At 37.2% G+C, this 14,464-nt stretch overlaps 1 protein-coding gene across 1 annotated transcript in view; it reads left to right on the top strand.

The window, feature by feature from the left end:
* Positions 1-14,464, top strand: part of LOC307159793 (protein shisa-9) — a 74,555-nt gene that overhangs the window by 22,245 nt on the left and 37,846 nt on the right. Inside the window, exon 2 of the mRNA XM_079873406.1 lies at positions 9,872-9,987. Coding sequence (XP_079729532.1) covers positions 9,872-9,987 — 116 coding nt within the window. The remainder of the gene's footprint in view (positions 1-9,871; positions 9,988-14,464) is intronic.

Raw genomic sequence — 14,464 nt, 5'->3', positions numbered from 1 at the left:
GTTATTTTGACAACAAAATGTCATTTCCATTGGCCCATTAAAAACATGACATTTGCCTCCTAAATTCTTATTACAGCAATGCACCCAGATGTTTTATTCCTCCATGGGCTTTCAATCCACCAAACTTGACACAACAGTATTTTCAATTTTTCAAGTTTACTTTTTCAATGTATTGTTTACATAATTAAAAAAAATATTTATAAATAACTTTTTACATTACAGCCTTTGCAAATAAGCCATAATTATATCAACAGTCCTAGATACATAAATGATGTAAAAGTGACCTTTTAGATTGCAAAAGAAAAACATAAAAGGCTTACATTATTATTAATAATAATACTTCATTTAAATATTTAGCATTTAAATATTTATAAAGCACATTTTATTATTATTATTATTATTATTATTGCTGTAGTGTAGTGACTATTTATTAATAATGGAGTCTGTATTAAAGGTAGGGTAGGCAATTAGGCACTTTTTGCTATTCTGGTTGAAACTCTCACACCCTGATAGCAATCAATAATAAAAGTGGTCTAAATATAAAAAAAATGTTTTCTGTGGAAGTCTCAGGGCCAAAAAATGTTCGTTCAACCATTGCATTCGGGTTCGAATGCAAGGATATGATGTCCTACCTGCCTGTCAACATACTGTATGTATTTCCATACCACTGCGCACCCTGCTAGTGCTAGCCGCCTTTTACAGTTTATATATATATATACACACACAAACACACACACACAGCGTTATATAAAATGTATATGTAAATATGTAATGTAAAATATGTATATATTGACCTTTAAATTCTTTTAAATATTGATTTTAAAAATTCCAAATATTAGAAAATCTACATCTATGCTTTACATTTTCATGCCGTGAAACCATTTTAAACTTTCAGGCAAAGCTTCATTACACCAACATCAAAGTTTTTCTAGTTCTATCATACTACACCAGAGAACATTCAAACGACAACATGTCTTGCGCATACATCAAATACAGTTATATTTATAGTACGCCACATCTGCTGAAAACTCTACTGTATTTGGCTGAAAGCACTTCATCTCTGACCACATGTGCCTGCCTTCCAGCAGTGTGTGATGGGGTGTCTGGAGTGTAATCACATCAAAAAGCAAACACACTCGATCTGTTCCCTGGGGTCTGGGTGTTTTGATATTACACTCTGTGTTCTATGGTGTGAATCGTCCTATTTTGGTTTTGCGTTTCTGCGTGTGATAATTTAGCATCCATGTTTACTTTTTTAAGTGTGAATATATACACACAAGCATCTACTTCACAGCATATGTTTGCTTGCTGTGTGTGTGTGTTTGATGAATCACAGTGACGTCAGTCATTTAGTTTTGTCCTGAAGCCTTATCTGTTCTGGAAAGTGCTGTGTTTGTGTGTGTTTGCAGCCTCAGTGACATTTGCAGTGTGTGTGGCAGAATGGGGGAAGCCTTTTGTGATGTTTTCATTCAGATAATGATGAGAGGTGAAATACAGGAATCTGATATAATGGATAGATTTACAAATCTGACCGCACTGAAGGCAGCACTCTTAATAAGAAACTAGCATGTAAGAAGCACTATACTTGAGTATAAAAGTCATATTTGAAATAAGCATAACTGAATTTAAAGGGCTAGTTTACCCCAAAATTTTAATTTTGTCATCATTTACTCTCCCTCATGTCGTTCCAAGACTTTTGTTCATCTTCGGAACACAAACGAAGATCTTTTTGATGAAATCTGAGAGCTTTTTGTCCCTCCATTGCCAGCTACGCAACTGAAACTTTGACACTTCAGAAGGTTCATAAAGGGATCATAAAAATAATCCATTTGAATTCAGCAGTTTAGTCCAAAATGTTCTGAAGAGACTTTATATGATGAACAGATTGAATTTAGACTTTTATTCAGATAAACATTCATCAACTCACACATCAATTGTGGTAAACGGAAGCTCAAGCATGTTCACTTGACGTGCGAGAACCAATGAGGCTCATTCTTGTGTTACGCAGCACGTTTGAGCTTCCACTAGAGGTTTGTTCAGTTGAGCTTCTGTTTATGTTCTCTGATCAATGTTTATATGTGAATAAAAGCCTAAATCAAATGTGTTCATCATATAAAGCAATCGAATCTCGTCAGAAAATTTGGACCAAACCACTCAATTCATATGGATTAGTTTCACGATCTCTTTATGAGCTTTTTGAAGCGTCAAAGTGGTAGTTGCGTAGCTGTCAATGGAGGGACAGAAAGCTCTCAGATTTCATCAAAATGATCTTGATTTGTGTTCAGAAGATGAACGAAAGTCTTACGGGTTCGGCGCGACATGATGGAGAGTAAATGATGACATAATTTTCAATTTTGGGTGAACTAACCCATTAACACATTCAAGTTTTAATAACATTTTTTAACACTTCACATGTTACGTCAATCTATTTATGAGGGGGTTTGGCGTCACGGCATCTTTTGTTTCCAGGCGGACCGTTAAAGAACGCAACACACACGTAGAAATCCTGTAGAATTCAACCAATCAAATGACGACTTCGAAACTCCTTAAGTGTTTCCAATTATGTGTGCCATATGCATCAGACAGTCAGCCAGCAGTCTGTGGGTGTGACGTCTGAGGTTGAGACTAACATGTTTATAACCAGCTAGCAAGAAAGCCTGCCAAACGTATAGTAGACTTAACAGCAGTACTACTGGCTTACAATATTTGCATTTTCTTCTACGTATTAAGGTGGAGTATGTTTCCAGTCTTTTGCATCACAAACAGCAAACTGCATGATGATTACAATTTAAATAATAACAAAAACGCTTTCTTGCAAAACTATTGTTCCACCGAGAAAGTTTGTTTGCGCTCGCAAAAGCACTGAAATATAGTTTTCCCTCCCACCTCATATTATTTCCATCACAAAAGTTTTCGGAACGAACACAAAAGCATTGAATTATTTCTCCCATGTCCGTATATTTCATATCATGCAAATATGAATATAAATGGAATAGAGCTTTAACCTGTGTAAACAGCTAAGAAGGAATATTGTTTTATTTATAATAAGATCAATAGTGTTTGCAGTGCTTATAATCCCAGGTTGCTGACACACACACACACACACACACACACACACACACACACACACACACACACACACACACACACACACACACACACACACACACACCTTCTGCATTCCGGGATTGTATTTGGCAGCTGTCAGGTTCATTAGAATTCAAGAGAGGTATCATGAATATAAAGGGAACCATTTTTTAGAAGAAGAATGACGAGATTACAATTGACTGCATTCATGTGTAGATAACAGTAGAAAGACAGACAGAGAGACGAGGACGGCTGCTGGAAAACAGACCTATGATCATGACATTTGGGTGACTTTTGCTGTTTGCTGAACTGTGAGCGTTTGCATGCGTGTTTGATATGTCTGTGTCTGTATTTCAATAGGTGATCAATATCAGTTCGTGCATCAAAACATCCACAGAAACATCCCCAGGGACAAAACGTTGTGTGTGCAAGTTTTATTACCTCTGGGTTTGGAGTGGCGCTCATGAATAGTCTGACCATGTGCTTTAAGGTGTTTCTCAGCTGGGCAACTTGAAAAGACAGAAAAGACAAAGTCAAATTGCGATTGTGTCTCCATGTAAAGAATATCAAGGACAAAATCACAAATGTAGTTGGTTGCGTTTAGTCAAGCCAACAATTAATGTATGGCTAGGTGGTTTTCAAAATCCTTTGTATTTAACTTCAACATGTAACTTGGCCCGAGATTAAGCTAAAGATTTAAATGATACCTCAGCTTGTTGAGGAGAGGTGTATTAGATCTTTAATAAGAAATCATACAAAACGATTGGGTGAAAACATCTTGTACACTTACATTAAAGAAGTTATATCAGACTTGATTTTCTTACACAGTATATATATATACAGTATATATATATAAAACAATATCAAATTTCCCCACAATGCTCTTGTCTCAGGTCAAGTTAATAAGCAGATAATCTATGAATTCCAGTAGTCAGCAGAGAGAATCTGCTGCTCTCCGGTGTTATTGACTACAGAAAATCCGTCAGAAGGGGAAGAATGTCAAACTTCATTGCTTTTCCGTTACCCAGCCAATCTTCCCTTCCCGCCCATAGATTACTCAAACAGATAGGCCTACATGCACTGACATCTGAATGATTTTATACCCCAGCAGACAAATTTCTCATGTAAACGACAAGGGTGGGGGGAGGGACTAAAAGATCTGTATTACGCAGATTAGCACGCAAAGACACACACACACACACACAATCTTTGTGTTTCAATCAAATATTTCCCCTACTGTGATATCGCTAATGGCTAATGCACCAGAAACACACACAGGCACACATATTTCCACACATACAAACATACACATACAGTCTTTCCCACTGGAGCAGCATTAGCCCTGCGGCTAACCGGGCCACTAAGAACCATCTGCCTCACCAGCTCAAAGTTTGAACTAACTGATTCACAATGCATTTTTAAACCTCTCTGCTGAATATTTTGACATTATTTGGTGCTCCAAACTTCAGTGAAACGGAATGTCAGGCTAACCAAGCTAAACCTTGCTGAAAAAAATAAAATAAATAAAAATAGCACACCAAATAAGCTGGTTTAATCGAGCTTAAATAACCAATTTAAATAACCAGCTGCAACCGTATTATTGCATAATAATGTTTTGGCCACTTTCAAGCCTCGTTTTTGCATGGCTGCACTAGTCAAGCTGGTACAATAAGCTTCTTAAGCTGCCAGTAACAGATCTACTACTGAATCAAGTTCATTACTGGCAAAAATGCTTATTGGCGGAATGTTTTGCCAAAAGACCAAAAAGATGCATCATGATGATAACTTATTATAATTATCAATGAAAACAATCTAATCAAAGAACATTGTTGGGGATTGAGCCAGTTGAGCTGAAAGAGCTGAACGCTGCCTGAATTTCTTTGTTAGCTGGTTAATTCGCTGAAATGAAAGCAAATGCACAGGTGAAGTCGAACCCTAACATGCTAGTCAGAATGCATAATTCTGTTGCATATGCTTTATTGTTTAACCCTCTGGTGGAGAAGTCACACTCATACTCATTACAGTTAAAAGAGGCCGAACACCTCTTTTGTAAAATCAGAGGTCGGACTGTTACATTTTGACATTATCACAAACATTTTTGTCTAATAAAAGTGCATCCCATTCAAAGTAGAGTGAGTTGGGCTAAATAAATTATTTGGCATTAATTTTATTTATTTACTTTTTTGCCAAACTGTGACTCAAAAAAAAAGTGTAACTGAAATGTAAGATGGTCCAAAATGGTCTGAATGTTTTTTTTCCCCCCATTATGGCAGTGACTATATTGATCAGGAGGGAATCTAGTTTAGGCCTATACGAGTTGTTCTCCAAAAGCCCCCAAACGAGTCTTTAAGTGAGTTTAGAAGCCAGTTGGGGGCACTTAAGACTGATTTGGAACGCCTGCAGTTAGTCTTTCCACCTGTGATTACCACCGCAGCGCTTTATAAGAATCTTGCTGAAAAGTAACAGTTTAATTAAAGACCCCATGTTCCTGTAATGAAAAGGGAACATGCTGAGAGAACAACAGCAAGACTGGAAATGGCTCACATAATTTCACCTAATACACACTCTCGCAATCCTACCCAATCCAGCATATGTACGGCCAATCAGAAATTCATTCATCACACACAGTAACGACCCTGAAAGTTAAGACCATCAGCGTGATTAACGATCATTTTCTATCAATAAACGACTGAATGATGGTTGATTGCTGCTGTGTTCTGAAGTACGGCCGTAGGTGATACAGATTGAGCCATTTAAAATATTGAATTGCTGAACAGAAAAGTAAACCGAGATATTCTTGGTGAACACAGCTGGGAGCAGATGAATGGAGATGTAGATGTTTCTCAGATTTCCATGTGTACATGCTCTGTGCATGAGAACATGACATAGGAAACATTGTCCTGAGAGCAACGGTGAAAGTAAGACCTGAACACGAGCTCTGAGGTGCATTTAAACATCATGTCGCCACATTCCTACAACCTTGATCCAGCAGAGATCAATCCAAGTGTTTAGTTTCGGTTTAGCACAGTGCAGATTTAAGATCAATATAATTGGCTTGTCAGTTCAATTATCATGTCAGGATTTGTTTTAAATACATTCTATTTACATATTTGTACCTAAATTTCCCAATGGAAATCTGCATTAAATTTTACAACAAGGACAAACTGTGCCCAGTGATTACTGTGAAAAATGACTGGACTGCCTCTGTTCGGGCTCACAGCCCAATTTTCATAATTAAAAATCAGTTAAATAGAAAATACATTTGAGTTGACCACTTTGGTAGTTGAAAGAGAATTTTTTAAACTGACATTAATGTTTAATTACTCTGCAGTTTGTGAAATGTCTCATAAATATGTGGAACCGATTAAATAAAACCACTGTTGCTCTAGGTCTTCAAGTATCTGTCTGCAAATTTGCGTTGGGGAATAAGTTTACATTTGATGATTTTAATTTGGCTTCAGCCAATCTGAGCATATCTGATGTGTAAACTGCAAAAACGCCATATTCTCAAGAAGTATTTTTGTCTTATTTTCCTGTTAAATATCTCAAAATTATAAATTTACATGAGAAGTAACACTAAATAAAATATTAAGATTTTTTGTCAGAATTTTTTTAAATCTTATATAAGTATTTTGTCTTGCAGCACTGGCAGATTTCATGTTTTAATCATAAATAAGTTCAAACAAGTGAAAAAAAAAAAAAAAAAAAAAAAAAAAAACTGCCAGTGCAGTAAGACAAAATACACTTATATTTATCTATGAAAACAAGTCTTCTATCAAAGTTTCACTTCAAAAAGTAAACATACCGGTATCTTATTTTAAGGATTTCTATATATATTTACCAGGAAAATAAATGTATAAATAAAATACATTAAAAAAGCTAAAAACCCATGAAGTGTAATATACAGATATTAGGAGTAATATTTTGTTGTGGTGTTGCTACCAAGCAAAAAATATAAAAAATAATAATTATTATAATAGTATAGATTTTGTTTAATTACACTACTGTAAAAAGTTTGGGGTCGGTAAGATTTGTTAATATTTCTGAAACAAGGCAGCATTTATTAGATAATAAATACAGTAAAAAGAGTATTATTGTGAAATATTATTATAATTTAAAAGAATTGTTTTCTATTTGAACATATTACAAAACATATTTTATTCCTGTGATCAAAGCTGTATTTTCAGCATCATTACTCCAGTCTTCAGTGTCACATGATCCTTCAGAAATCATTCTAATATGATGATTTGCTGCTCAAGAAACATTTCTAATGATCAATGTTGCAAATATTTGTGCCTCTTAATATTTTTGTGGAAACCATGATACATTTTTCAGGCTTCTTTTATGATTTCCTATAAAAAATAAAAAATAAACAATCTTTTGTAAAAGTCTTTACTGTCACTTTTGATCAATTCAATGCATCATTGTTGAATTAAACTACTGTTTTTTCAAAAGAAAGAAAAAAATCTTACTGACCCCAAACTTTTAGTGTCCCTAACCGTTTTCCTATACCTTACCTTCACAATTACCTGTCTGTGTGTAAATTAAGCCATCAGGACTGAATATTTCACGGGTCACCAGAGGGGCAGGAAGTTTGTAGAAATTTGCGGACAGCCATCTTCCTGTGTGGCCTGTACTAGCTTTGAGGAGACGGTAGCAGTGATTCACAGGGCAGCACATCAGTCGAGCATAGCGGAGTGGAGTGCCTCATTCTCCTGGTCCTTATCATGAAACACACAGACCCTTCTCGTATCCCTCAGCCCAGCGTTCCTGGCAACTGTCCCACGGTTCCATCCTGCCCTGAATGTTGAGACAATGATGTCACAAGGGAAATCACGGAACCTTGAAGAGCAGCCGTCCAGAAGTATTTTCAATCGCACTGGAATCAGGTCACGCTCGCACTTCCTGCGCACCTACACAATTTTAATGCAACCACTGAAGCACTTGCCAGTAGGGACGGGTGAATTGAGAGGGTTGGTTGTTAGTTAAGTGTTAGTGAGATGTTATGGCAGCACTGAGAGTTCAAAGATGGCTCAGTGGACGATCGGTGAAGGTTACGGTCACTGATGCTCCAAGTGAGGGATTTGGTTGGATTCTGAAAGTGCAAACAGGAGTTAGTGAACAAAGGGACGGGTGAGATTCAAGGGCAGGCAGTGATTGAAACATTCTTTGAAAGCATGAAGGCAGAATGACTGAAGTGGTATGGGAATAAAAGAAAGAATTGAATTGAAATATAGAATAACTACATGTGAATAAATGGAAATGCACAAAAAGAGGGTAGATTCATAAGAAGCAGTACATCAAATATTAAAGTCTAATATAAAAATAAACCAGCAAATGGTGTGAGGTGACACTCAATTCTGTTTTTCATTTTAGAGTTCTTATATTATTGGAATGATTCCTGTTTAACAATGGAATATAATATGCAGGGATAATGGACATCCAGCCGTTTGTTATCGCAAAGTAAACCCCAACAGGGTGATAAGTAAATAATAAGACACATAATATTGATTAGAGTTGAAATATTTTACTAGCTAATTAAATGTTTCCTCAAACAGTTCTTAGCAAGCAGCTTGGAGCCTACGAACGAACAAGTTCAAACAAGACAGACATTTAAGGGATAATGAACAGTCCTATCACTTATTACAAGGCTTTTTACCACATAAATGAAAGACAGGGAAATGAAACCATTTTAAAATCCTACCTGTTTATTATTTTGTAAAACATTACAGTGTACATAACAATGGTTCTAGCAACATGATGAACACTTCAACAATATTAGGCCTAGTATTAATATTATTAAGTGAAGGTTAAGTCATGGTTTCAATATTACCATACTTTTCATGGTGTCATTTTGACAGTAAATACAGTTGATAGCAGTTGAAAGACATGAAAGAAGCGCCAACCTCAAATGCCCCAATGAGCAGACATTATACATTTTTGCCATTTGATGACGATCATCATAACTGACCACAGAATGTCGTGACTGACCAATCAGAACAAACATATGCTTGATGACGTGGCAGCCGAGATATGCAGCCTTACTAAGAAGCAGCCTTCCATTTTATAAGACATCCCACGATCTCTTTGCTAAGTCCTTTTTAAAGCGGCTATATGTAGAGTTCAGAAACCCTTGTGATTAGCGACACCGGTGGCTGTTAAGTGAACTGTATGTCCAGCCAATCAACATATTAAATGCAATATAGCGTATGAATCAATAGTCAATGTCAATAAATTGCTTTCCATCTTGCTTTAATGCAGAGTTGTAACTAAACTGACTTGGAGACTAGATAATCATTGTCTTGTTTTAAAAGGATGTGTGCCTATAATGAGGAGTGCCATCACGCCCATATTGTACTGGTCCCCACAGATGTTTTGCTGGAAAGTGCGCATTTCATTTCGTGCACGAGCATATGAACGCATGTTGACGCGCGACGTGGTTATCTTCACTTTGCAGTTTTTAATCACAAAAATAATTGGCATAATTTCAACATGTGCAGAAAACGGATAAAAATACTTCGCAATGTCATAATTCTTTCCTAAAATTAATCTTCAGCATGGTTTACAAATCGCACCGCTCTTGAAAATCTCATGTTCATTCCTCACATCAAGACACGTCTTCCAGGTTTCTAAGACCTGAAGACAAATGACTTGAATAAGTGAGACGTGACTTGGATCGAATGCAAAACTCTGGTGTGGGATCATGTCTGGTTTGTATCGCTCACCCTTGTTTGCCAAATGCCCTGCTGAGGAACTGATGGTGTACAAACCTGTCTCTTTTTAGGGCCCTGACAGAACTGCTGAAACAGCCAGGCGAGGCCGGGGGCGTGGACAGAGGAGGAGGTCACCACCCCATCGGATCTAATGGCATCTCTGGCAGGTCAATGCGCACCAACAACGGTAAGTCAGATCTCCAGACGTACAGCTACTGTAGAGTTTCTGCTGAGCCCAATCACAGGGACTCACAGACAAGATGAACGTTAAATGAAATATAATGAACATCAAACATTCAATGCTGGGGTAAAAAGGGACCTTGACAGGTTGCCTGCATTTATGCTTCCGTCGCCAATTCTCAAGATATGAGCCTTGCAGATTTTGGCACTTGAATGTGAATTATTGATCATGTATGTGTTAAAATACTTTCTTGATCCCTATATAACTAAAAACAAATAACAAAAGCATGTAACAAAATTACTAAAACAAACTAAAATTTAATGCAAATTCTAAATATTAATAAATACTATGATATTATATCAATAATACTAAAATAACTGTGCCGTTACACTGTGTAACGTGCCAAATGTGAGGCACAATTCATGTCCATAGCACATTTCAGAATCAGACTTATGTTTTTCATAAAGACTAAAGAAAAAATGAGAGAACGGAGCCACACTCAAAGACCAGAATATCATAGAACCTGAAGTTGGGCTCTTTTGACTTATACCAAAGTCCCTTTAAGGAAAGTAATTTCACTCTGCGGCCATCTTTGAAATGGGCGACTTTTTCAGTCATGCAAGTGCAGCTCATTTCTCTTTGAATGGGGAAACATCAAATTATCCAAAGATGTTCACGAAGCTTACGATTAAATTTCATATTTGAAATCACAAATAAAATCTGACAAAAACTGTCTCATAAATTTAGTTTCTAAACGCTCAAATCATGACAAAAAACACTGACTTTTTCTGTAGCAGCTGGAGCTTCTGCAGTGACGCGATGACTTTACCAATTGGCGATTGGCTCTTTTATTTAGAAGGCGGGACTTATTCTGCAATATTGTGTGTTGCAATTTCTCCCACTCATAGTAATACGAGTGCACCGTCTTTGTATATCTTAAGTCTTTGCGTATACTAGTAAGAAACAACCTAGCATTTCCCCCAGAACTCCTGTGGTGATGATTTTTATTTTTGTAATTCCGTTTGGTGCCACTAGAGGTAGAGGACACACTACAGCTTGAATAAATCCCAAATTTGTTGCAAAAAAAAAAAAAAATATTTTTTTTTTTTTTTGGAAAATGTAGCTGTGTCATCATTTCACATCATTCTTGCACGATCACAATCCATTAAATTATTCTCAGATACACATTGGCCGACAACATTATTGATGAAACCTCAGCAAAAACACTGAGGCTTTAAAGGCTATCACTTTTTGACCCAGTGAGGGTAATGAACTTGAAAGAGGGAGTAATTAAATTTGCGGATATGAGAGATCCCACTGCTGCTCCCTCTCAGCCTTGGAAGAGGAAGTGGCTTAACGAAGCAACTGTGCTAATTAAGGCATAATTAAGAAACTTCAGCCAAGGCCTGCTGATCAAGAACACACTGTCCTTCTGTCTGAGAATTAGGGACCCATTTATCTCTCTATCTCACACACGCACTTCATCACAGGTGTGATTATTTCTTGGGAGTGTGAGAATTTCCACTGTGTCAGTGTTTCTACTCGTACTTCTTTTATCCTTTTCCTTTTCTAAATCCATCTCTTCATTGAGTGTTTAATTAAGCGCTCATTAAGCCAGCTTGATCACACAAAGGGTCACAAGCCAAGGGTCTAAGAACAATCCATCTGCACACACACACACACACACACACACACACACACACACACACACACACACACACACACACACACACACACACACACACACACACACACAACCATAGAGTCGTGACAGGTAAACTCAAGTCGACACAGGGAGTCAGGAAGGATGGATGGAAATTAGAGAAGGAGAAATGCAGTGATGAAGATGGAGTGGGATGAGGAGCTCCTAGAAAAGTAGTTCTCAAATAGATCCGTGAAGGTATCCAAGATTGTCTGCTTAAAAATAGACCTAAATAAACAGAATCAAATAATTATAATTGACAAAGAGCACCAGCATAGAATTAATATCTTGATTGATATAATCATAACAATGCATTGAATAATTATGTTGACATTATTGTGTGATAAAGTCTCATTTAGGTTAATTAGCTTAAAATAGAAATGAGTTAATTTCAACAAAACAGCAGTCTGGAAATATTATGCATAGAAAAACATATAATAAAAATGTATAAATAAAACAAGAAATTATTTATATACTATTGGGCTGTATTGATTGGTTGACGAATGTTAAAGTGTGCAATTATTTTCAGGGAAACGCACTGCTAAAGTAGCTCCAGGCAGGTCTAATGCATTACAGTTCCATACTGTATCACTTCGCCACATTATTTCAAAGGTCTTTACAGACTACAACAGCAAAAGAACCAAAACCCACAACGACACTGACCAAGCAAATAATTATAGTAAACAATAGGATAAAAAAAACGACAAATTGTTCCCATGTTTTTTGCCACAAAATTACGTTTTACTGCGTACGGAAAGCACATACTCTCTTTCTCAAAGAGCATTTTAAGGACAAAAAAACTGACAAATGTCTTGAAATACAGCATCTGAACAATATCTTGAGGTGTGGTAACAGTAGTATAAGTGGAATAATTGACTCTGGGCCGGAGAATTATTGAAAAAATAATGCACACCCAAGGTGTAATGGCCACCTGTATTACCACCACGTGGCATAAAACAGTCATTACAAAATGAACTGTACTTTTTAGACCAAACTGCAGGTAATTCTTCAGGTAGTTGGTGGTTTCCCCAGTTTTTGAGTTTAAAGTGGTCCGCAATCTCTGTGGAACGAGTCCACCACCTGAAAAAGTTTGAGAACCACTTTCCTTGAGGGAGGAAAATGAGATTTGAAGAATCAAAAAAACCAATAGGTGAGGGAACCTGGCAGAGAGAAATAGAAGGAAAATGAGACAGTTTGAATGAATAAATAGTGAGAGAGAGAGAGAGAGAGAGAGAGAGAGAGAGAGAGAGAGAGAGAGAGAGAGTGAGAGAGAGAGAGATGGAGGGGAAGGAAAAAGACCTGAGGGGAGGAATAAAGAAAGAGAGAATGAGACAAGAGGAAAGATGAATGAGTATGGGAGAGGAATGGTGTGGGTGTGATAGGCTGTCGAATGAAACGAGAATTAGAGTGATGTTTAGAAAGGAGAATGAGAACTGAATGAAAGAACGGTCTCCCCCTCTTTCATCATCCTTCCATCCCAGCTCATCAACTCGTTGAAATCCTGGGGTCATGACCTTCTGCAAAAGCGTTCAATAAGTATCATTATGATTGTGTTAGTTCCAATTATGATTGTTGTTAGTGAGGCTTGCGATGGCTAGAATCACAGTTTAATAATATCTAAGGTTAGTATAAACACAATGAGTTAAACTGTAGCTCAACCCACAGTGTTCGTGCTCGTGCAGTGGACATGAATAATATCATACAGCTTATTGAGGAGAGGTGTATTACATTGTCAATGTCAAGGAAAACATCCCATAGAATTACATTACAGGAGTGCTTTAATCCATATCTAGAGATTTAGGTCGGATCTTTTGACATGGCCCAGTAAGCAAGCACCCAGAACACCCTAGCAATCACCCAGAAATACCCTAGCATCAAGTTTTGCACGGGCAAGAACATTTTCATGAGAAAAATGCATCCAAGCATCCAAACAATCTGGCTACATTACGTTAAACCGGCAAAATCATTTAAGGGTAGTAAAATGAAACTTAATTATAAGCTGCACGTAACAACTCTTACAGTGTAATACAAATCTTTATTTTTATTTTTAAGTAGCTTGCATACTAAATAAAACGAGTATCTTATTTTTCTTCTAGTCAGCTTTGAAGACACATACAAGACCACTGAAAAACTACTTTAATTTGAACTACTCGTCACAAAAAATGAGTATGTGTGATTGTCAGCTTGGCTGTGACAGGTGGAGAGATGTTCCAGTTTACAGTAAGTTCATACTTGCTGTCTGACCGAGCAGTCAAACGCCTGTAGGCAAAAACACTTCCGGGTTTTTTTTCCACCTGCTCTGGAGAGATGCATCTCTTAAGCAGACGATTTTACTGCTGATACAAGCATGTTTTTACTGCATTTCTAAAGATGGAGATCTTACGGGTCTGGCTGAGTGCAAAATGCTTCATATGTGCAGCTAATGAGTGCAACAGCATGAGTTGTCACACTGTTTGCATTTGATGATGAGACATTGCGTTGTTTGTGTGCGTGTAAGAGAGAAAGACTCTGTGCCATATGTGCCAATCATGTTCTTGGCAGACAGCATGTGTGTGTGTGTGTGTGTGTGTGGGCTGAGGCTGGTTGTACTACAGACCACCCATGAAAAACCCATCCATCAAATCAAAAATGTGAGTGTGTTGAGGGCGACGTGCCTGGGGGTAAATTTTTATCAGTGTTGTTACTGAAAAATGCAATCTCTAGCCGCTTACCCTAACCTTACCCATCACAACTAAGTGCCTAACCCGAACCCTGACCCTAAACCTATCCTTTAATTAGAAC

This window comes from Squalius cephalus (assembly GCF_949319135.1).
Source record: "Squalius cephalus genome assembly, chromosome: 1".
Taxonomy (NCBI): domain Eukaryota; kingdom Metazoa; phylum Chordata; class Actinopteri; order Cypriniformes; family Leuciscidae; genus Squalius; species Squalius cephalus.
The sequence above is the reverse complement of the archived record's forward strand: the minus strand, read 5'-3'. Positions and strand labels throughout refer to the sequence as shown.